A 21,493-nucleotide genomic window follows, 5' to 3' on the forward strand; every position below is an offset into this window, starting at 1 on the left:
AAGAGACAGCATCATGAATATTTATTATGATCATTTTAATTTAAAAAAATAAGCCCCAAAGTCTCTGGGCAATAAACTAAAATACAGTAAAAAGTAGTATCTGAGTGTTAGGTCCACACCTTGTGGACACACAGTGGTTCCTTCAAGAAGGGCCAGGGCTCTGTGGAAATTTCCACATTGTCCCAAGTGCCTCACCTTTCTCCGAAGTCCCTACTGAAATAAGAAGGCAATTGAGGCACAGAGATAAAGTGTAAAAGGACAGGCCTGAGGTCAGACTGCCAAGAGAGACACAGGAATCCCACCCAGAAAATCCCAATAGTTCGTATGAAACACCACCCAGGGGACATTTCTGTGGCTATTGCCTAACAGGGAAAAAAGCCATTGGCTTCTTCCAGGTGACTAGTAATATCACAGCTGGGGTAGAACGGAGATTGGCAAGGAAGAGGAAGCCAGGCCCTGATTGGAGCACAGTAGCCAGTTGGACCCAGCTGGCAGGATTCCCCTGTAGCTCCAGCCGCCCTCCCACCCCCACCTCCAACACCCACCACTCACTACAAAGCCCAGCCCTCCTCACGGAAAACCAGCTGCACAGCCTCATTCACGTCATTCACAACGTGGGATGCCTCCATGAGCCCTGGACTGAGGCTGAAGTCCCGGTGCCCATGGAATGGAGGCTCCTCTCCTCCCAGGGCAGGCTTTGGGTCCTTGGGACTGTACACGCCAGTGCACACTAGGATAGAGACACAGCTTCGGACTGTGGAGGGCCGCTGTTTCCACAGGCCCTCAGGCCCTAGCTCTTGGGCCCCAGCATGCCTGGCCATGTGCAGGTATTGGTGGAACAGGTTGGCACCATAGACGTCAGACGTGAGGTTATCACTGGCAGGGCAGCCACATGGAAAGGGAAGACAAAAAAATCCAAATTTAGTGTTGCAAGGCAAAGGAGTACAGGATAGTTTGGGGGTAGGAGTGTAAATGAGATACAGGGAAGCAAGGGGGTGAGCCTGGAGAGGGAGAAGGGAAGTTATGAAGGAGATGGAGCAGAGCTCACCCCACAGCATAGAGTTTCCGGATGGGGACGGTCCAGCCCCTCTGCTCTGCCTGCTGCCTGATCATGTCCTCTGCGTACTGGTAGGTGAGGATGCTGGGCTTGCCCATCAGGCCTGCATACTTTAGTTCCTTGCCCGTCACTTTCTGGTAAATGGTTTCCAGGCACAGCAGAAAGGTGCCGTGGCCAAACCTGCCAGAGGAGAGAGCTCAGCAGTTCAGACTTCCTCTCCCCGGGCTCTTCTAGAGAGCAGTATTGCCAATCCGGAGCAGTGCACACATAGACCAACCTTTCACCTGGGGCCCTGCTGGCAGTGATCAAAGCTATATTACTTCTAGTAACTGACAGTTATCGAGGACTGTTCTGGCACTGGAGACAGCATATCACATTTAACTCTCAGTAAACCCTCAAGAGATAGATACAATTATCCTCATTTTATAAATGAGGAAACTGAGGCATGAGATTAAGTAACTTGCCCAAAGTAGCAGTTAGGATTATAACCCAGGTAGTCTGACTCCATAAACTAAGCTTGAATTCTGCTTTAGATTTGTGGCAGACTATCAGTTGCCATTCTTTCCTTCTGTGTTGGTGTCAATTTGCAGCTAAGCATATTGCCACTAGGTATTAAAAAGTACACTACCTCACAGCTGGGCATGGCCACATGACTAAGCTACAGCTAAACAATGAAAGCAGAAGTGCTGGGCTAAACTGTTAGCAAGCATCCTTAAAATTGGGGAAGGGGTACTCTTCTCTGCTTGCCCTACGCCTTCCTGCCACCTGGAATGCGAAATATGATGGTTGGCATTTAGGCAGCTATTTTAGATTTGGTCCTAGCTCCTGGGCCCCAGCATGCCTAGCCATCTGCAGGTATTGGTGGAATAGGAGCTAAGGATTACAAAGAGGAAGACAGAAGGTGTCAGTGTCTCTGACAAGGCAGAGCCTTCATACAAGCCCTGGGCTTCCTAACCTAGATACTTTTGTTTTGGGTTTTTATCCCTTGTTGCTAAGCCAAAGCCTGATAGTGTGCTATATATTAGCTTAGAGGGGTGGACATAAAGTTTGTGTCCAATTTAAATAGTAAATGAATGGCTTTTCTAGAATAATAAAGTGAGTGATGTGGTGGCACCCATAGCTCAGTGGTTAGGGCGCCTGCCACATACACCCAGGCTGTCGGGTTTGAATGTGGCCTGGGCCTGCTAAACAATGACACCTGCAACAAAAAAATAGCCGGGCATTGTGGAGGGCACCTGTAGTCCCAGCTATTTGGGAGGCTAAGGCAAGAGCACCACTTAAGCCGAAGAGTTTGAGGTTGCTGTGAGCTGTGACACCACAGCACTCTACCAAGGGTGACATAGTGAAACTCTGTCTCAAAAAAATAAATAAATAGGGCAGCACCTGTGGCTCAGTGAGTAGGGGACCGGCCCCATATACGGAGGGTTGCAGGTTCGAACCTGGCCCTGGCCAAACTGCAACAGAAACAAAAAACAAAAACAAAAATAGCTGGGTATTGTGGCAAGTACCTTGTAGTCCCAGCTACTCGGGAGGCTGAGGCAAAAGAATTGCCTAAGCCCAAGAGCTGGAGGTTGCTGTGAGCTGTGATGCTATGGCACTCTACCGAGGTTGACAACATGAGACTCTATCTCAAATAAATAAATAAAGTGAGAGACGTCAAAAAATTAAAACAACAAACTGCCCTGACACCTAGGACCACCCTTCTGCTCCACCAGGCTGCAGGCAACAGTCACTCTGAGACAGCCCGAGGGCCTGAGAGGATAAGGAGAAACAGTTGCTGTATCCACACACAAGGAAGAGAACTTTTTTTTTTTTTTTTTGAGACAAAGTCTCACTTTGTCACCCTGGGTAGAGTGCCGGGGTGTCACAGCTCACAGTAACCTCAAACTCTTGGGTTTAAGCGATTCTCTTGCCTCAGCCTCCCAAGTAGCTGGAACTACAGGCACCTGTCACAACACCCGGCTATTTTTAGAGACGGGTCTTGCTCTGGCTCAGGCTGGTCTCAAACTCAAGAGCTCAGGCGATCCACCTGCCTCGGCCTCCCAGAGTGCTGAGATTACAGGCGTGAGCCACCGTGCCCGGCCAAGGAGGACCACTTTTAGTTTACTATTTAAATTGAACACAAACTTTATGTCCACCCTATATTTCACTGTCATTTATGTGTATACAGAATTCTATTTTCCATTTTTAAATTGAGTGAAAAATGAACCCTGAATCTGGTTTATAAAGTTAAATTTGCCCCTTGCTATTTAGTTCACAGCTACATAACTAAACTCCTTCATCTACTGACAGCATATCCTAAGTCTAGAAACAATACCTTAGAGACAATACCAAACCTCAAGCTACAGAAATACGCTTTAACAGTGACTAGAGAAAACACCATAACACCCTGTCTCTCCAGGCACCGGGTCACATGAACTGAGGCTGTGCTGGCCCTGCCCACCCTCTACAGGGAAACACATGCATGGCTCACTGCGAATCAATAGCAGAGTAGAAGTCATTGTTTTGTCAGACAAGAGCAGCCAAACACGACAGGGTAGCTGTTAGCCAGCCTTCCAGTCAGGCACCTGAGGGCCAGAAAAAGGGCTACCTCTGCCTCTACTCAGGCCCAGGACAGGAAGGAGACACCAGCACAGTTAAGCAAGGAGCGTGGCTTGCTCAATACCCATGTTGTGCTCTTGAGTCACTTATCCATGGATCTTTCTCTAGTCTGCACAACCATCAGAATAATTGCCTGAATCAATAATGCCTGCTTTCTGCTGCCCCTGTATCTTAAAGGTCAAAGGAAACAAAGAAGTAAAAGAACTAATGCTACCGGGTAGAGGCAAGGAAGGAAAAGCAGTTGAGTAATCTACACTGACACAACCCCCAAACCGCCTATTGTTTGGGTTCAACTAGACAAAGCACGTTCTATAGAGGGTTACACTCATGTACTAAAAACCATCTCAATACATCCTCAGTGCTCAGTAATCTGTAGTTCAGTTTAATGACCAATATGTGAAGTGACCCTTCAAATCCCTCCCAGAAGGCCAAGGTACTATGGCAACTACAGGACTTACTCAACCAGGGTTCCAACCACCTAGGGGGTCAGAATGATGGGTGGGAAACTGCTTGCAGGACACCCAGGCAGCAGCAGGAAGTGGGCCACCAGCACCAAAGCCTGGAACTCTGCATCCTCACCTGGGCATCTTGGCTTCAGCCATCCAAAGGAGATCCATGTTGCTGGCCAGGACAGGGAGATGTGGATAGGGAGCCATTGCCAGGCCAGTCCCAGGGTTCCCATTGCTGAGGAGGACATCCATGATCAGCTGTAGGCTTGTCTCCCAACGGACTGGCTCCCCAAGTAGAAGCACCCCTTTAAAAAGCAAAGGCACAGGGGGAAGGTTGCAGGGTATACAGCCTGCCCTTGGTAGCATGTAAGAGAAAGTCCTGGGCCAGCTGGGGCTCCCCACCCACCAGCTCTCCACCCACAGTGTGCTCACCTGGGCAAGGGCACAGTTCCCTGACAAGTCTTTAAGACTCATTTACCCTGGGCGGCGCCTGTGGCTCAGTGAGTAGGGCGCCGGTCCCATATGCCGGAGGTGGCGGGTTCAAACCCAGCCCCGGCCAAAAAAACCACAAAAAAAAAAAAAAAAAAAAAGACTCATTTACCCATCCACCCTGGGTAAACAGAGATCTTTTCTGTTTTTGAGACAGAGTATCATGGCATCAGCCTACCACATAGCAACCTCAAACTCCTGGGCTCAAGCGATCCTCCTGCCTCAGCCTCCCGAGTAGCTGGAACTATGGGTGCCCACCACAACACCTGGATAGTTTTTCTATTTTTAGTAGAGATGGGTCTTGCTCTTGCTGGTCTCAAACTCCTGAGCTGAAGGGATCCTCCTATCCCGCAGACTGTTCGGATTACTAGCGTGAGCCACTGTGCCCAGGGCTCCCATTTTAACTTGAGTCCACTGGGATTTCACAGAAGAGGGTAAAAAAGGAAAGCAGGCTTTCTTTGCGCCAATGACTGAGGCTCTGCCCACTGTGCCTTGCCCATGGTAACGGGGTGCTCATTCCCTTCGTAACTTCTCTTTGATCCCAGGGAGCAGCAGAACCCAATGGCCAGGAGAGGGGAGTGTGGAGTAATAGACTCCAACCCTGATCCTGCCAATTTTCCTGCATGATTGTGGGCAAGTTATTGACCTTCTCTAAGCTTCAGTTTCCTCTACTACATAACAGCAACACCTACTCACAGTTCTGTTGTGAGGATACAAATGAGATATAATAAATAAGCATTTAGTGTAGTGCTGGACACACAGCAAGTCTTAACAGAGAGAGCTGCTGACAGCAGCTATCAGACTGGTGAACTGAACCAGACCACTGGCTCTCGGTGGGGCACCACCCCCAGGGAGGTATTTTAGAAATTTGAGGATATATTGAATCTCACAATGACCGACAGTGAGCAGGTGAGGGTTTTGAGAGGGGGGCTAGGGATGCTAGATCCTCAGGATGGCCCTGCACTATCAAAACCTGTCCTACACCTTAACATTGGATGTCCCACCTGATAACTCATGCAGGGAACAACCTGCTTAGAATCACCTGAGCCAATTCCATTTTACATGTAATCACAAAGTATTTTGTGTATACTTTTAATAAGCACTAATTTTTCCAAAAATACAACCATTCTATAAGTCAAGAGAAGACTGTACTTTGTTTTCCAAACTTTGGTCTCAAACTACTGGGCTCAAGCAATTCTCCTGCTTCCACTTCCCAAGTAGCTGAAACTAAAGGCATGCCCCCCTATGCTTGGTAACCACCCCTAACTTCTGTGTCACCAATAAAACATAGCTATATCACACCTATAAATACATTTACATAAGTCTGCCTCTGTTTCTGATGTATCACTCACGATGATTCTATGGTTAGTATAATTATTTTACTTCTTGGTAACTACTATATATTAAAATTACACTATTATTTTCTTATTAAAATTTTTTCCTTTTATTTCTCCTTATTATAATTGGGGTTTATATGGAACTAATTAATTTTTAACATATGTGCATACGAAAGTTATACTATGAATTTCATTTCAGGATACGAATGGGGATATTGCAGTATTCTTGTTACACAAGGGGAGAATCAGATTTAAAAGAGTTAACAAACACTATACTAGATTACCCCTATGTGCTTTTCCATCCTAAGAGTCTCTACATTTATGGTTTTTTTAGAATAAAGTGAGTGACGTGGAAAAATTAAAACAGCCAAGTGCCCTGATGCCCAGGGCCACCCTTCTGCTCCACCAGGCTGCAGGCAAACAGTCATACTGAGGCAGCCCAAGGGCCGGAGAGGAGAGGGAGAAACAGATCCTGCACCCACTCACAAGGAGGACCACTTTTACCTTCAATGGCTGGGAAGTCATTCCTTGGAAAGGGCTGCCAAGAGACAAAGGAGAGGCCATCAGTGCAACAGTCCCCTTCTACTCCCAGGGTCCATGTTCCACACAGACCAATGACTGTCCCCACAGTGGAGCCCAAGCCAAAGTCCTCACTGAGGAATAAGATTCATGAGGGCCACAGAATAAGCTGAGGGATACCCCAGGTGAAGGGCAGCCAGGAGAAAGGGCAGGCAGCTCTTTCTCTAGTGAGGATGAAATGCAAAACACAGGCCAAGCAAGAGGTTCTAGAATCAGGCAGCTAGATGCAGGTGAAGCTGTGGAGAAGGAGGCACTGATCAGCTTCATGAGGTCTATTCTTCCCAAGCCACTGTAGTCTTAGCTGTGCCTCTGACCAGCTATGTGACCTGGGGGTGAGTCACTTCCCTGAGCTATTCTAAGATTGGTTTCAACTCTCACATTCTGGTTCTCCACAGAATTTGCATTGTGCAAAGAGAAAGCTCTCACAGGGGAGCAAGTGCCGTGCTTAGTCAGAAGCTCTGGAGGAGGAGGCCTTAAGCTATGTAAACAAATAAAAGTAAGTTGTCTCTTTACAACTACACTGCATCAAATTCTGATGGTGGTCTAACTTAAAAGTTCATGTGAAGAAGTGTGCCAAGGGACACCTCAAGGATCCCGGAAAGGCCCTGGAACAGCTCACCAGGAGAGGTAAGTCAAGCCAGTGGTAGGCCAGTTATGGGAGCACTTTGGGAGGCTGAGGAGGAAGGATGGCTTGAGATAAGGTGTTCAAGAAGTCTAGCCAGTGGCTCAAGTATGAGCCAAACCCACAGGCACATGGATAGACACCTAAAATTGCCACTTTTATAAGGAAAGTGCTAGGGGCACCCGTAGTTCCCTATTAGGGCGCTGGCCACATGCTCTGGAGCTGGTGGGTTTGAACCCAGCCAGGCCTGCTAAACAAACAAAAAAATAGACGGGCATTGTGGCGGGTACTATAGTCCCAGCTACTAGGGAGGCTGAGGCAAGAGAATAGCTTGAGCCCAAGACTTTGAGGTTGCTGTGAGCTATGACACGGCAACACTCTACTGAGTGTGACAAAGTAAGACTCTGTCTCAATATATATATATATGGAAAGTGCTTCCACAAGGGCAACTCTCTGCGCCATGCTTCAGGGTAAAGGAGCAGCAGTGACTAATTTAACAGAGGTTAGTGACCCTAAGCAAACCTGGAAAGGCCAGCCAATAAAGGACAAAACTCTGAGTTGGAGGGATGCTGGGGTTCTGAAAGGGGTACCCAGCTCATTAGAAACAATGCAGAGGACAGCGCTGGAGCCTCCTAATTCTCTGCTATTCTTATAAATCCAGGGAAAAAATCCTTGGCCAGACGTGCCTCCCTAAGGAGGCAACACTGCAGATGTGCAGACAAACCCTAGCCTAGCAGGAGGGGCTGGGAGGTTGGTGAGCAGAGCCAATGCAGATCACAGCAGGATAGACCACACACTGAGAGCCTTGGGAGCAGCCCGGGAGCTGGCATGGCCCAAATGGGTGCCTTATTACCGTGGTCTTTGGCCGCCGCTCCAGATCCACTATGTCAAGCACAGGGAAGGCCGTCCGCAGCTCATCCATAGTCACCACATTCCGGAAACCCAGTCTGGAGCAAGATCAGGGAAGCAACGCTGAACAAGTAATAGGGACCAGACCAGTCTGAAGGCAAATGGAACTGAGCAGAGCCCCACAAGGATGACACAAACCCTACAGGTGCTGGCATGCAGGCTGTGGCAATCCATCAGCAATCACGGGGCACATCCCAGGTGCCAGGGCCTATGGTAGGCTCTTCCCAGGGTACAGAGGCTATTTCCCAAGCAGCCTATGCACGCTCAGAGCACATCAAAACTGATTCTCTGTGAACTATGCTGCCACTGAGCACTGAATTCAGAAGCAACTCCTCTGGGACTGGGGAGTCAGGCAGAGTCACAGAGAATTGGACTGGAGCTAACGTCTTGAAGGATGAACCCGATTCAGCTGGGAAAGCAGGCTGAGAGAGACAAGCAAGCTCTACCCTCATCTCCTGTAAAACCTGCCTCTAACTTTCCTGTCCTCAATTCCAACTTGCAGTTTTAACTGGACATGGTTTCAGATTACTCTCAAAATGAATTTTCCCCCAAATGATGATTCTGTCAGCAATTAAAACCTGCCTTGACTCTCCACTGCCCTAAGAATCAGTCCATGCTCTGGAGTTTACTTCCAAGGCTTCCTACCCACAGCACCACCCGATCACTTCCTATTTCCACTACCTGGGAAACCTTAATCATCTCTGGGCATAGCCATCACCCTCTACAAAGCCACAGGCAATTCCTGCCCCAGGGATAGTTGCTTCCTCTCGATAGCTGTGACACTTAGAAGCCACGTGAGCCTTCAATCATCTTATACAATCATGTTCATCAGTGCTATTCTTGCCTTCTCAAGTGTGATTCCCTGGATTAACTACAACCACAATGCCTTTACGCTGGTCCCCTGTCCCCTTCAGACAATGCCACATAACACTGGGACCCAGGAAGTACCCACCACAAACAAGCTACCTGAGAACAGGGCCCAGGTCTTCTGCTTCCTGAGCGTGCACACACCCAGAGGATGAGCTCACCTGAGCGCAGTGTTACATAACACTGGCTGATAAGTTGATTGATCACCCCAAGGAAGAGGGCTGGAGTAGTGGCTCCCAAACCTAGTACAGAATCACCTTGAGAGGTTGTTTTTAAATACAGATTCCTAAGTTTTACTCTATACCTAGTGAATCAAGACTCTCCAGTGCTAAGACTCAGAAAATGTAAATCTTAAGCTCCTCAGAAAATTGTGATTTAGGGCTCAGTGCCTGTAGCTCAGCAGCTAGGGCGCCAGCCACATACACCAGAGCTGGTGGGTTCAAATCCAACCCAGGCCTGCCAAACAACTACAACCAAAAAATAGCCAGGCATTGTGGCAGGCCCCTGTAGTCCCAGCTACTTGGGAGGCTGAGGCAAAAGAATCACTTAAGCCCAAGAGCTGAAGATTGCTGTGAGCTGTGACACCATAGCACTCTACGGAGGGCAACATAGTGAGACGCTGTCTCAAAAAAAAAAAAAAAGAAAAGAAAGAAAGAAAATTGTGATTTAGGGGCCATGGGGCCTGGCTTTTGGAAATCACAAGGACTAACTACACTCAGAAGCTGTCCTTCCTTTCCTGAGGGGTACTACACAGCCCCTACACCCCTGGCACCCTACACTCCTCACCATGGGCCCCCTCAGACAAGGAAGGAAAGGCCCCAGTCCTGCCCCTTGTCAAAAGGATACATTCGGGCATTTTCCACCAGGGGTCCCTGCCCAGACACTAGCATCCGCTTCTCATGGTACTGTGAGAAGAGCTTCATGGGGCTGTGAGAGAGGATAACTTGGTCTGGATCCACCTAGAGGGACACCAGAAAACAAAGAACAGCGGAAGACATTAACAGTTGAGAAAGAATAATGGGACACGTGTAGAGAGTTATTTTATCTAGAAAGGGAAGGGGGAAAAGTGCCAGAAAAGGGGGGAAGAAAGCTCTTTCCAGCACTTAGCAACACTAAAACTTATCCATACAAAAGTGAGAAAAACCCATCTCCTTTGGTTCTTGCCACATAAAATAAGAACACAGAAATGCTGGCTGGGCGCAATGGCTCACGCCTGCAATCTCAGCACTTTGGGAGGTGGAGGTGAGCAGATTACCTGAGCTCACGAGTTTGAGACCAGACTGAGCTAGAGCAAGACCCCCATCTCTAAAAGTAGCAGGGCGCTGTGGCGGGTGCCTGTAGTCCCAGCTACTCAGGAGACTAAGGCAAGAGAATGGCTTGAGCCCAAGAGTTAGAGGTTGCTGTGAGCTATGACACCAGAGCACTCTACCAAGACCTAGCTTCTTAACGTTATACCAACTCCAACAATGGGTCTTTACCTGGAATGTTTTTGGAACCCTTTCTGAAAACCACAGCAAGGAACCAATTTTATTCCTTTACTCTTTGCAGCAACCTCGACAGCATCATCCAATTAATCAGCCATGTTATATACTCTCTTGGTTCCAAAGGACTCTCTCCAAAAACCAAATTCACCCTTAAAAACAAGAATGTAAGGCTGGGTGTGGTGGCTCACACCAATAATCCTAGCACTCTGGGAGCCTGAGTGGGAGCCCCAGTGGTAACCTGAGTGTAGGTAGATTGCCTGCATTCACGAATTTGAGACCAGCCTGAGCAAGAGTGAGACCCCCATCTCTAAAAATATCTGGGCATTGCGGTGGGCACCTGTAGTCCCAGCTACTCTGGGGACTGAGGCAAGAAGATCGCTTGAGCCCAAGAATCTGAGATTGCTGTGTGCTATGATGCCACAGGACTCTACCAAGGGTGACAAAGTAAGACTGTCACAAAAAACAAACAAACAAACAAACAAGAATGTATCAATAATGGGAAGCAGTGAGGAATAGCAAGCAGGTGAAGAGGAACTACTTTTGGAGGCCAGCACTCATTCAAATGCATATATCTTTTTTTTTTTTTAAATGCATATATCTTATTTATGAAAAATAAAGGCAATCACTTCAGAGTCCGCACAGAAGAAGAGAAATATATACAAGGATGGTACACTAACACTGCCAATACATGGGCAGGACTTTTGTGCTCAACTCTGTGTGTATGTCTAAGGAGGCTCTACTCACAAGGTTAGGCTTCAACTTTAAGACTTCCACTGACTCAAGTGGGCATGACCTAGGATTTAGTGATATGATACCCCAACTTAGAGGAAGGGACGCCTAAGAGCCATGTCCTTGGGCTCCCATACCTCTGGCTGCCTCCTTACCTTGCACCCCAGTAGGTCTGACAGCTCCTGGGCTTTGACATGTTGTAAGATATTCCCAGCATTTGTGACAAATACCACAGGCACCCGCAGCTGGCCCTGGGAGTTCACCAGCCTGTGGAATGCTTCCAGAGCAGCAGGAATCACTCTGTGGCCCCGAACCAGCACTCCATCAATATCAAATAGGAACCCAAAGGTAGGTGAGCTCTGCACAGAGGGAAAGAGAGATTACCACTGCATGAGTCAAGAGGCAGAAGGAGAAACGGGGGCAAAAAAGAAAAAAAAACAATCCTTACAAAAAAATGACTCAAACTCATCCTCAGGTCACCTAAGGCCCTTGAAAAACCATACAAAAAAAAAAGCAAAGGGACTTACTAATAGGGCAAATTCATCTATAACAAAGAATTCTTTCTTGATTTTTTTTTTTTTTTTTTAGAGACAGAGTCTCACTTTGTCACCCTCAGTAGAGAGCTGTGGCGTCACAGCTCACAGCAACCTGCAGCTCTTGGGCTTAAGGCGATTCTCTTGCCTCAGCCTACCAAGTAGCTGGGACTACAGGCACCTGCCACAAGGCCTAGCTTTTTTTTGTTGTTGCAATTTGGCCAGGGCCGAGTTTGAACCTGCCATCCTCAGTATATGGGGCTAGCGCCCTACTCAGTGAGCCAAAATTTTTAAATTGGAAAATAGAGAAATCCAAAGAAAATATAACCCCAACCCTTTTAATTATTTTTCATTATTTAAAAGCAAACATAAAAGTACAGAATGCTTTATGAATTTGTGGATCCTTACATGCTTTTCCGATTGAATCCTAACCTTTTAGAACACCGATTACTATTTTTCTTTTTTTTTTTTTTTGTAGAGACAGAGTCTCACTGTACCGCCCTCAGTAGAGTGCCGTGGCGTCACACGGCTCACAGCAACATCTAACTCTTGGGCTTACGCGATTCTCTTGCCTCAGCCTCCCAAGCAGCTGGGACTACAGGCGCCCGCCACAACGCCCGGCTATTTTTTTGTTGCAGTTTGGCCAGGGCTGGGTTTGAACCCGCCACCCTCGGCATATGGGGCCGGCGCCCTACTCACTGAGCCACAGGCGCCGCCCCCGATTACTATTTTTCATTCCTTTTTTAATTCTTGTATTTGTCCTGAGCTACAACTATACTTTATATACATAATTTTTTTTTTGAGACAGAGTCTCACTTTCACCCTTAGTAGAGTACCATGGTGTCATAGCTCACAGCAACCTCAAACTCTTGAGCTCAAGTAATTCTCTTGCCTTAGCCTCCCAAGTAGCTGGACTACAGATGCCTGGCACAACACTGGGCTATTTTTTGTTGCAGTTGTCATTGTTGTTTTAGCTGGTCTGAGCTGGGTTTGAATTCACCAGCTTCAGTGTAGGTGGCTGGTGCCGTAACCACTGTGCTACGGGTGCCGAGCCTGCAATACTTACTTTCACATGTGTCAATAATTGTCAAATATTTTGTTAATTGAAAGGTTAAACAAATGGAATCTCATCTCATTCTGCATTTCCCGGATTCATAAATTTGAACAATATTTTTAAAAATTTCATTACATTTCTTAATTTATAAACTGCATATTAACATACAAGGTATTTTCTAATGGTCAAGAAAATCCGATGTAACCTGCTCACTACTTTTCTTCGATTGATGCCAGCTAGGTCAAACCATCCTAACTGTACACACCTACCTATGGGCTCCACCTGCAAGGAGCAACCAGAAATACAGAGAATCTTTGCTCTGGCCCCTAAATGCTTAGCTAGGGTGAGAGCAAGCAACCAGTCTAGAGAGCAAACCTACTAAAACTGTAGCATTTTCACAAATGGAAATCAATTTGAAATACTTAACTTTTCAGCAAAAAAAACAGAATTAAACAAAGGCAATTTCTTGGAAGAGCATTTTGAGCTAGGTGATGAAAGCATTAACTACATGCATTCATGTAACAAAATTCTCCAGAGCCCAATCAGCACCAGACTAGACAAGCAGGACAGACGTGGTCCCTGCCCACACAGTTCTGAGAAGACAATTAAACAGCAGCCCTGTGACAGTCTGATCCAGTTCAAAGTGCTAGATTGAGATGAGCCTGCCCCAGAGGGTCCTAACCTGTAGGGGTAGAGAGGATGAGCCATCACAGGTCTCCTTGGCCAATTTCAGGAGTTTGAAATAGGAAAGTGGCATCATCAGACATGCATTGTAGAAAAAAATTTGGCTGCAGAAAGAATGGATTAAGTGGACTGAAGGGAGTCAAGTTGAAGAAGACCAGCTGGGACCAACTGCAACCTAAGACTGAGGTGATGGTGCTTTAAATAAGAGAATGGCAACACGAATGGAGAGCTGGGGGCAGACAGACACAGGTGCAGAGGCAGAGGGAAGAAGAAGCCACAGGAAGGAGCATGCTTTTTTTTTTTTTTGCTTGGGAGCCTGGGGCAATGGATATTGCTATTGGTCATTAAACCAAGGGGCACAGGAGCAGTATCAGGTGGGAAGCTGGGGAAGGACAAAAAGATTAAGTCCCTCTGTGGACCTGAGGGACAGGCAAGTAGACATATCAGCACTGGACAGAAGGTTCACAAGATGAGAATCCGGAAGGGCTCTGCTCTCAGAGAACCAGGGAGAACAATGCCACTCCAGGACCCAAGGTGGGGAGCAACAGTAAGGGAAGCAGAGAAACCAAGGGAATGCTTCTGGGTGGAGTAAAACAGAAACTGGGAGGTGGGGGCACAGTGGCTCACGCCTATACTTTTAGCACTCTGGGAGGCCAAGGCAGGAGGATCACTTGAACTCAGGAGTTGAAGACCAGCCTGAACAAGAGTGAGACCCCATATGTACTAAAAAAATTAGCTGGGTGAGGTGGCATATGCCTGTAGCCCCAGCTATTTGGAAGGATGAGGCAGGATTATTTGAACCCAGGAATTTGAGGTTGCTATGAACTATGACATGACTACACTTTAGCCTGGGCAAAGAGCACGATTCTGCCTCAAAACAAAAACCCAGGAACTGGGGTGACTAATGATCCCATCTCCTGCCCATTGAACAGGCAGGTCCCCCAGGGGAGGTGGGCATCCAGCTCCTCAACGCTAGCCTGTGCACAGAGCCTCCAAGGCTTGAAGAATGGCGGCCACAGCACCAAGTCAGAGATGAGCAGGGACACTGGAAAAATAGGAGGAAGCAACTTGAAATAACAAACTATCATATCTGAACACCAGAAAACAGTGCCAGGGAGAAACCCTCTGAGGCCCACATGCCATGCAGAAAGGGCCTAAACAAACAGTGCCTCTAACACTTGGCTCCAAAGGCTGACGCTGTTGCACCCGAGACCAGCAGACTGTACTGGCCACTGACCTAGACATATTACAAAGGCTCTTTTTTTTTTTTCTTTGAGACAGAGCCTCAAGCTGTCACCCTGGGTAGAGTGCTATGGCATCATAGCTCACAGCAACCTCAAACTCATGGGCTTAAGAGATTTTCTTTATTTTTTTTTTCGTTATCATCATTTTATTATTTCCTGTTTATGACAGAGCTGGTTGTTAAGCGATTTTCTTATCTCAGTCTCCCAAGTAGCTGGGACTACAGGTGCCTGCCACAACGCCCAGCTATTTTTTGGTTGCAGTTGTCATTGTTGCTTAGCAAGCCCGGGTTGAGTTCGAACCCGCCACCCTAGGTGTATGTGGTGGCCCTGCTGAAAGAACTACGGGCACCACCCATTGTTTATATTTCTAAGGTGCAGTTTAAGTTGTAGTTGAGCTCTTCACCCAGGAGGCGTGCTGAACACCCTTACACTGTGCACATTAGCTGAGATTCCAGCCAATTGTCCTCCCCTTCCCTACCCCTCACTAGGGTTATACGTATGTGCATCTTTCCTGCAGAAAGAAACCATAGTCGTTTTCAGATTTCATCTTATTATTCCTAAAGAGAATCACTCCTGGGTCTGAAGGGATGAGGGGGGCGGCGCCTGTGGCTCAATGGAGTAGGGCACCGGCCCCATATGCCAGAGGTGGCAGGTTCACACCCAGCCCAGGCCAAAAACTGCAAAAAAAAAAAAAAAAAAAAAAGCTTGAAGGGATGAGGGGCTGTGATTTGCTCTTATATTCCCACACTGGAACAGTGCTTAGACCCTCACAGGTGCTCAAAAAAGGTTGATCCAAATGTTGAATGACCCAAAAGATGAACAGTTAGGGAGAAATAGACAGGCCTTTCCCTTTGGGCACTTTTGGACGACCCTATCCCTTTTTTTTTTTTTTTTTTTTTTTTTTGAGACAGAGCCTCAAGCTGTCGCCCTGGGTAGAGTGCTGTGAAATCACAGCTTACAGCAACCTCAAACTCCTGGGCTCAAGTGATTCTCCTGCCTCCGCCTCCCAAGTAGCTGGGACTACAGGCACCTGCTACAACGCCCGGCTATTTTTGGTTGCAGCTGTCTTTGTTGTTGTGGGCTCGGGCTGGATTTGAACCTGCCAGCTCAGGTGTATGTGGCTGGTGCCTTAGCTGCTTGAGTCACAGGCACTGAGCCCACCATATTCAAGGAAGAGAGTTGGTGGCTTGCTTTAAAAAATTAGTCCCTGAAGATAAAGACTGGGTAATTCTAGTCTTTCTTTTGTACTATTATGAACATAAAGCATAGTGTTCTCAACATTTAAACTTAAAATTCATTTGCTTATAATTTGGACACAATCAGGAAAATTTTTTTTTTTTTTTGTAGAGACAGTTTCACTTTATTGCCCTTGGTAGAGTGCCGTGGCGTCACACAGCTCACAGTAACCTCCAACTCCTGGGCTTAGGCGATTCTCCAGCCTCAGCCTCCCGAGTAGCTGGGACTACAGGCTCCCGCCACAACGCCCGGCTATTTTTTTGTTGCAGTTTGGCTGGGGCCGGGTTTGAACCCGCCACCCTCAGTATATGGGGCCAGCGCCCTGCTCACTGAGCCACAGGCACCGCCCACAATCAGGAAAATTTTAATAAGGCCTGGATTTTAAGTGATATGAAGGCATTATCCCATAGGTATGATAATACCATTGTAGTTATGTTCTGGATGTTATCTTCTTAGAGGTACACAGAAGAATTTAGGGTTAAGATGGCGAGAAACCAGGGATTTGCTTTAAAATCTCGTAATACTGATGGTCAGGATATGTGTCGTAACCTTTCTCCTATCCCACCTTTCTTTCACCTGGTAACCACAAGTTTCCCTGAAACCTGATGAATGCATGGGGAAGTTCACTATATATATAGTGTTACCTTAGGGACCAGCAAGCCATTGTACTTTATTTGGAGTGGGTGCTTGTACTGCTTTCCTAAGCTGTCTTGGATTTCAGAGTGTATTCACTGACCATAAAATGTTTTCTTTTATCCTAAAAAAAAAAAGAAAAATCTTACAGCCAAAAAGAAAGGAGGGAGATAAGCAAGTGTGGCCAAATGTTAGTAACTGAGAGATGGGCATGATATAGGGTTCATATCATATCATCCTGTTTTTGAATTTTTGAAAAGTTAGTTAAAATAAAAATAAGCTCAGCCAGGCGTGACAGCTCATGCCTATAATCCCAGCGCTCTGGGAGGCAGAAGAGGGTGGATTGCTTGAGCTCATGAGTCTGAGACCAGCCTGAGCAAAAGCAAGGCTCCCTGTCTCTACTAAAAATAGAAAAACTGAAGCAAGAGGATTGCCTAAGCCCAAGAGTTGGAGGTTGCTGTGAGCTATGACGCCATAGCACTCTAATCAGGGTGCCAGCTTGAGATTCTGTCTCAAAAAAATAAAAATAAAAATAAATAAGCTCATAGGTGCTATGGCTGCAAAATTTAACCATACACATTTTTATCAGTCGTATCCTAAATAGTCCCAACATTTGCTTGCTTAAAAAATAACAATCCATAGCCTCTGCTACTTAGTAAGATTTGCAGGAAGACTTAGCAATATTTTTATATTGCTCCCTCCTCTGCCACAACACTTCCCTCCCCAACTCTCAGGTTGTACAGAGTACCAGGTACCCATACAATGTGAAGGTGCACGTCAACTCTAACAAACGTCGCACACTAATGCAGAATGTTAATACAGTCATGCACCATGTATTGTTTTGGTCAACAAGGGACCACATATGCAACAGTGATCCCATAAGATAATAATGGAACAGGAACACACAGCTAAAGATGCAGCAAGAGAAAAGGGAACTGCAGGAGAAAAAAAAAGACAAACCTCCAAGAAAATTCACAGTGAAGGATGAAGGGTTTAGCAGAAATTTTCGCAGACCTCAACAAGCACCTTAAAATGTTCAAGACAGGGCAGCGCCTGTGGCTCAGTGAGTAGGGTGCCAGCCCCATATGCCGAGGGTGGTGGGTTCAAACCCAGCCCCGGCCAAACTGCAACCAAAAAATAGCCAGGCATTGTGGCGGGCGCCTGTAGTCCCAGCTGCTTGGGAGGCTGAGGCAAGAGAATCATGTAAGCCCAAGAGTTAGAGGTTGCTGTGAGCCGTGTGACGTTATGGCACTCTACCCGAGGGTGGTACAGTGAGACTCTGTCTCTACCAAAAAAAAAAAAATGTTGAAGACAAAGACCCTGACACTAAAAGGTTTTCATTAATAGAGAGGAACAATCACGCAACGTCAAGGAAGGTCAAGCAAAACTGTGACCAAAAAAACCCCAAACCATCCACCACGACCATATTTCTGAAAAGAGTTACACCTCCTCAAGAGGCAGGTCCTTCAGGTCTTCCAAAAGAAGGCATTGGTGTCAATGCCTGAGATGACAGCTCCATGCCTGTTATTGTTCCTGAACACCTTCCAGTGGGACAAGATGTAGAGGTGGAAGACAGTGATCCTGACCTTGTTCAGGCCTAGATTAATGGGTGTGCTTATGTCTTAGTTTTTAACCAAAAAGTTTAAAAAGTAAAAAAAACTTTTAACCAAAAAGCTTAAAAAGTAAAAAAAAAAAAAAGGAATTTAGGGAGGCACCTGTGGTTCAGTGAATAGGGTGGCAGGTTCAAACCTGGCCCCAGCCAAACTGCAACAACAACAACAAAAAATAGCCAGGTGTTGTGGTTGGCACCTGTAATCCCAGCTACTCTGGAGGCTGAGGTAAGAGAATCGCCTAAGCCCAAAAGCTACAGTTTGCTGTGAGCTGTGATGCCACAGCACTCTACCGAGGGCAACAAAGTGAAACTTTGTCTCAAAAAAAAAGAAATTTAAATTCTTATTCTTTAAAAAAAAAAACCTTATGGAATAAGGATACAAAGAAAATATTCTGCTAGGCACAGTAGCTCATGCCTATAATCCCAGCACTTTGGGAGACCTAAAGGCAGGAGGATCATTTGAGGCCAGGAGTTTGAGACCAGCCTGAATGAGACCCCATCTCTACCAAAAAAAAAAAATTAGCCAGGCTTAAGGGTACATGCCTATAGTCCTAGCTACTTGGGAGACTGAGGTAGGAGGACCGCTTGAGCTCAGGAGTTTGAGGTTGCTGTCAGCTATGATGATGTCACTGCACTCTTGCCCTGGGTGACGGAGAACCTGTCTCAAAAAAAAAAAAAAAAAGAAAATATTTTTATGTAGCTGTACAGTGTGTGTTTTAAGTTGTCATTACAAAAGAATCAAAAAGTTACAAAAATTTAAAAGCCTATAAGTAAAGTTATAGTAAACTATGGCTAATTTACTATTTACAATCGCCTAAGCCCAAAAGCTACAGTTTGCTGTGAGCTGTGATGCTACAGCACTCTACCGAAGGCAACAAAGTGAAACTGTCTAAAAAAAAAATTAATATATAAAAGGATTACTGTCAAAGAACTCTGTAAATAAATGTAAAATATTATCATTGTTACATACAGAAATCTTAGATTTAGGCCAGGCACGGTGGCTCATGCCTATAATCCTAGCACTGTAGAAGGCTGAAGCAGGTGGATTGCCCGAGCTCAGAAATCTGAGAGGAGCCTTAACAAGAAAGACCCCATCTCTAAAAATAGCCTGTTGCTCCTTGTTGTGGGCACCTGTAAGTCCCAGCTACTTGGGAGCCAAGACAAGAAGATTGTTTGAGCCCAGGAGTTTGAGGTTGCTGTGAGCTATGATGCCATAGCACTCCACCAGGAGACTCTCTCTCAAAAAAAAAAAAGTATTGATGCACCTGTAGCTTAGTGGTTAGGGTGCAGGCCACATAAACAGGGACCAACAGGTTTGAACCCGGCCCAGGCCTGCCAAACAGCAATGACAACTACAACAAAAAAATAACCAGACATTGTGGCAAGTGCCTGTAATCCCAGCTACTCTGAAGGCTGAGGCAAGAGAACAGCTTAAGCCCAAGAGTTTGAGGTTGCTGTGAGCTGTGATGCTACAGCATTCTATCGAGGACGATACAGTGAGACTGTCGAAAGAAACAGAAAGAGAGAGAGAAAGAAAGAAATTGTAGATTTAGATTTAGAAGTGATTTCAAAAGTAATTCACTTTTGAAGAAAAGGCAAAATAGCCCAGAGGAAAGTGAGGGCTGACTTAGCCTCCTAGTACAGTCATCTACCAGCTGTTAGACCTTAGAAACAGTACTTAAAAACTTGTCTCCTAAAAAAAAAAAAAAATTTGTCTCCTAAGCTTGGTGCCTGTGGCTCAAGCGGCTAAGGCGCCAGCCACATACACCTGAGCTGGCAGGTTCAAACCCAGCCTGGGTGGGCCAAACAACAATGATGGCCATAACCAAAAAAAAGCCAGGCATTGTGGTGGGTGCCTGTAGTCCCAGCTACTTGGGGGGCAGAGGCAGGAGAATCGCTTAAGTCCAAGAGTTAGAGGTTGCTGTGAGCTGTGATGCCACAGCACTCTACCCAGGGCAACAGCTTGAGGCTCCGTCTCGGAAAAAAACAAAACAAAACAAAACTTGTCTCCTAGCCAGGCATGGTGGAACGCACCTGTAGTCCCAGCTACTCAGGGGGCTGAATCAAGAGGATGTTTGAGCCCAGGAGTTTGAGGTTGCCATAAGCTGTGATGAACCCACTGCACTCCAGTCTGGATGACAGAGAGAGACCCTGTCTCAAAAACAAACTTGACTCCAAGCTTCAGCTTCCTAACACCAAGGTCGTACTTCCGCCAAAGTTCTGAGAGATTTAGATATTACTACAGTGACTGGTGCAAATTAAAAACCCTATTCTAGTTCTCTTCTTCTTGCCCAGAGATTCTCCCCTACACTCAAGTTAAGGCCGCAGTGAATGGGACCAAAGTAAAAAACTCACATTCACTTCTGGACTGTCCACCTACAGGCGCTGCTCCCGGAGGGGGTCCATCACGAGATCTCAATCTCTTTCAAACGTAGTTGAAAATCACAACCAAAATGTTACCATTGTGAAAATCACAAAGGAAGAGCAGTAAGCATATCCTGACCCGGGAACTAGGAACAAGGAAACTGCTGAAAAACTTTGGGGTTGAAGAGCAGCAAGGGATCAAGAAACCACCCTCATGAACGTCTTGGGGTTTATTCTGGTCGCTCTCCAGCTGAAGTAACTTTTCTTCCAGGCCGACGGCGCTGCAAATCACAGGAGTCAGGCCAGGCGAGCTGAGCACAACGGGTTTCCGGGCAAGAACGAAAGGCACTTGAGGTCAGATGCCTCAAGGCCATTTCCCGGGAGGCCTGGGGATGCCAGAGCAGCCACGCCGGCCGCCCCTCCCTTTCCACGGTTACGGGCCCCGCCGCCAGCCCTGAGCACCGGCTCGGCCAGAGCCCGGGCATTCTCACCTGAGCGGGGCCCGCAGCGTAGCCCCTCTGGGGGCAAAGGCCTCGGATCCCCGCAGCCACGCGCACAGCCCTCCGACAGAGCCCGCACGCCGCGCCAAGCGCCGCTAGCCTGCGGAGCGCAGCCATCTGCCGGCCGCCCACCGCGCGCACGCGCAGACTGCACTAACCCGTTTGCCGGCCCCTGCCGCGCAGCCAATCGGTGGTCAGGGCCGCGCGGCATCTTGGGAGTTGTGGTCCGGCGCCGGATATGGGCACGCGGGACCAGAGCCGCTGCACGCGAAGCCGAGACCGCTACTGGGGCGCTGGGGCGCTTGCGGGCTTGCCTGAGGGGCTCTGCTTCAGGCAAGAGTCGCAAAGTCCCGCCGCTTCGTAGGCATAGACTTGGGTGAGCAGGCTCGCGTGTATCTGTATGGCCCAGGTGCCCCACCGTGGTGTCTCTGGGTACCTGCCGATTCCTGGAACGTCAGTGTCAGGTGCGAGTCCCAGCATCTCAACCTCGGTGACTTTAGGGAAACGGGG

The 21,493-nt window shown here is 47.2% G+C and overlaps 1 protein-coding gene across 1 annotated transcript; it reads right to left on the bottom strand.

Moving 5' to 3' along the window:
* Position 1: 1 nt before the first annotated feature.
* HDHD5 (haloacid dehalogenase like hydrolase domain containing 5) lies at positions 2-21,133 on the bottom strand. The gene is made up of 8 exons (XM_053557325.1): positions 20,975-21,133; positions 11,279-11,482; positions 9,757-9,869; positions 7,988-8,081; positions 6,438-6,471; positions 4,238-4,412; positions 1,049-1,237; positions 2-876 (listed from the first exon to the last, which is right to left on the bottom strand). Exons 1-8 carry the CDS (start codon positions 21,098-21,100, stop codon positions 552-554), a joined length of 1,260 nt encoding a protein of 419 aa, XP_053413300.1. The 5' UTR covers positions 21,101-21,133; the 3' UTR covers positions 2-551.
* Positions 21,134-21,493: the final 360 nt, after the last annotated feature.

The sequence above is a fragment of the Nycticebus coucang genome, chromosome 12, assembly GCF_027406575.1.
Source record: "Nycticebus coucang isolate mNycCou1 chromosome 12, mNycCou1.pri, whole genome shotgun sequence".
NCBI classification, from domain to species: Eukaryota; Metazoa; Chordata; class Mammalia; order Primates; family Lorisidae; genus Nycticebus; species Nycticebus coucang.

Bases quoted from the DNA above. Each gene is read 5' to 3' on its own strand.
- HDHD5 (XM_053557325.1), bottom strand. From the start codon at position 21,100: ATGGCTGCGCTCCGCAGGCTAGCGGCGCTTGGCGCGGCGTGCGGGCTC. The intron at 6,472-7,987 runs GTAATAAGGCAC...GTCTCTTGGCAG, and splicing joins AGCGGCGGCCAAAGACCACG to CCCTTTCCAAGGAATGACTT. The intron at 4,413-6,437 runs GTAAAAGTGGTC...TGCTTTTTAAAG, and splicing joins TGACTTCCCAGCCATTGAAG to GGGTGCTTCTACTTGGGGAG.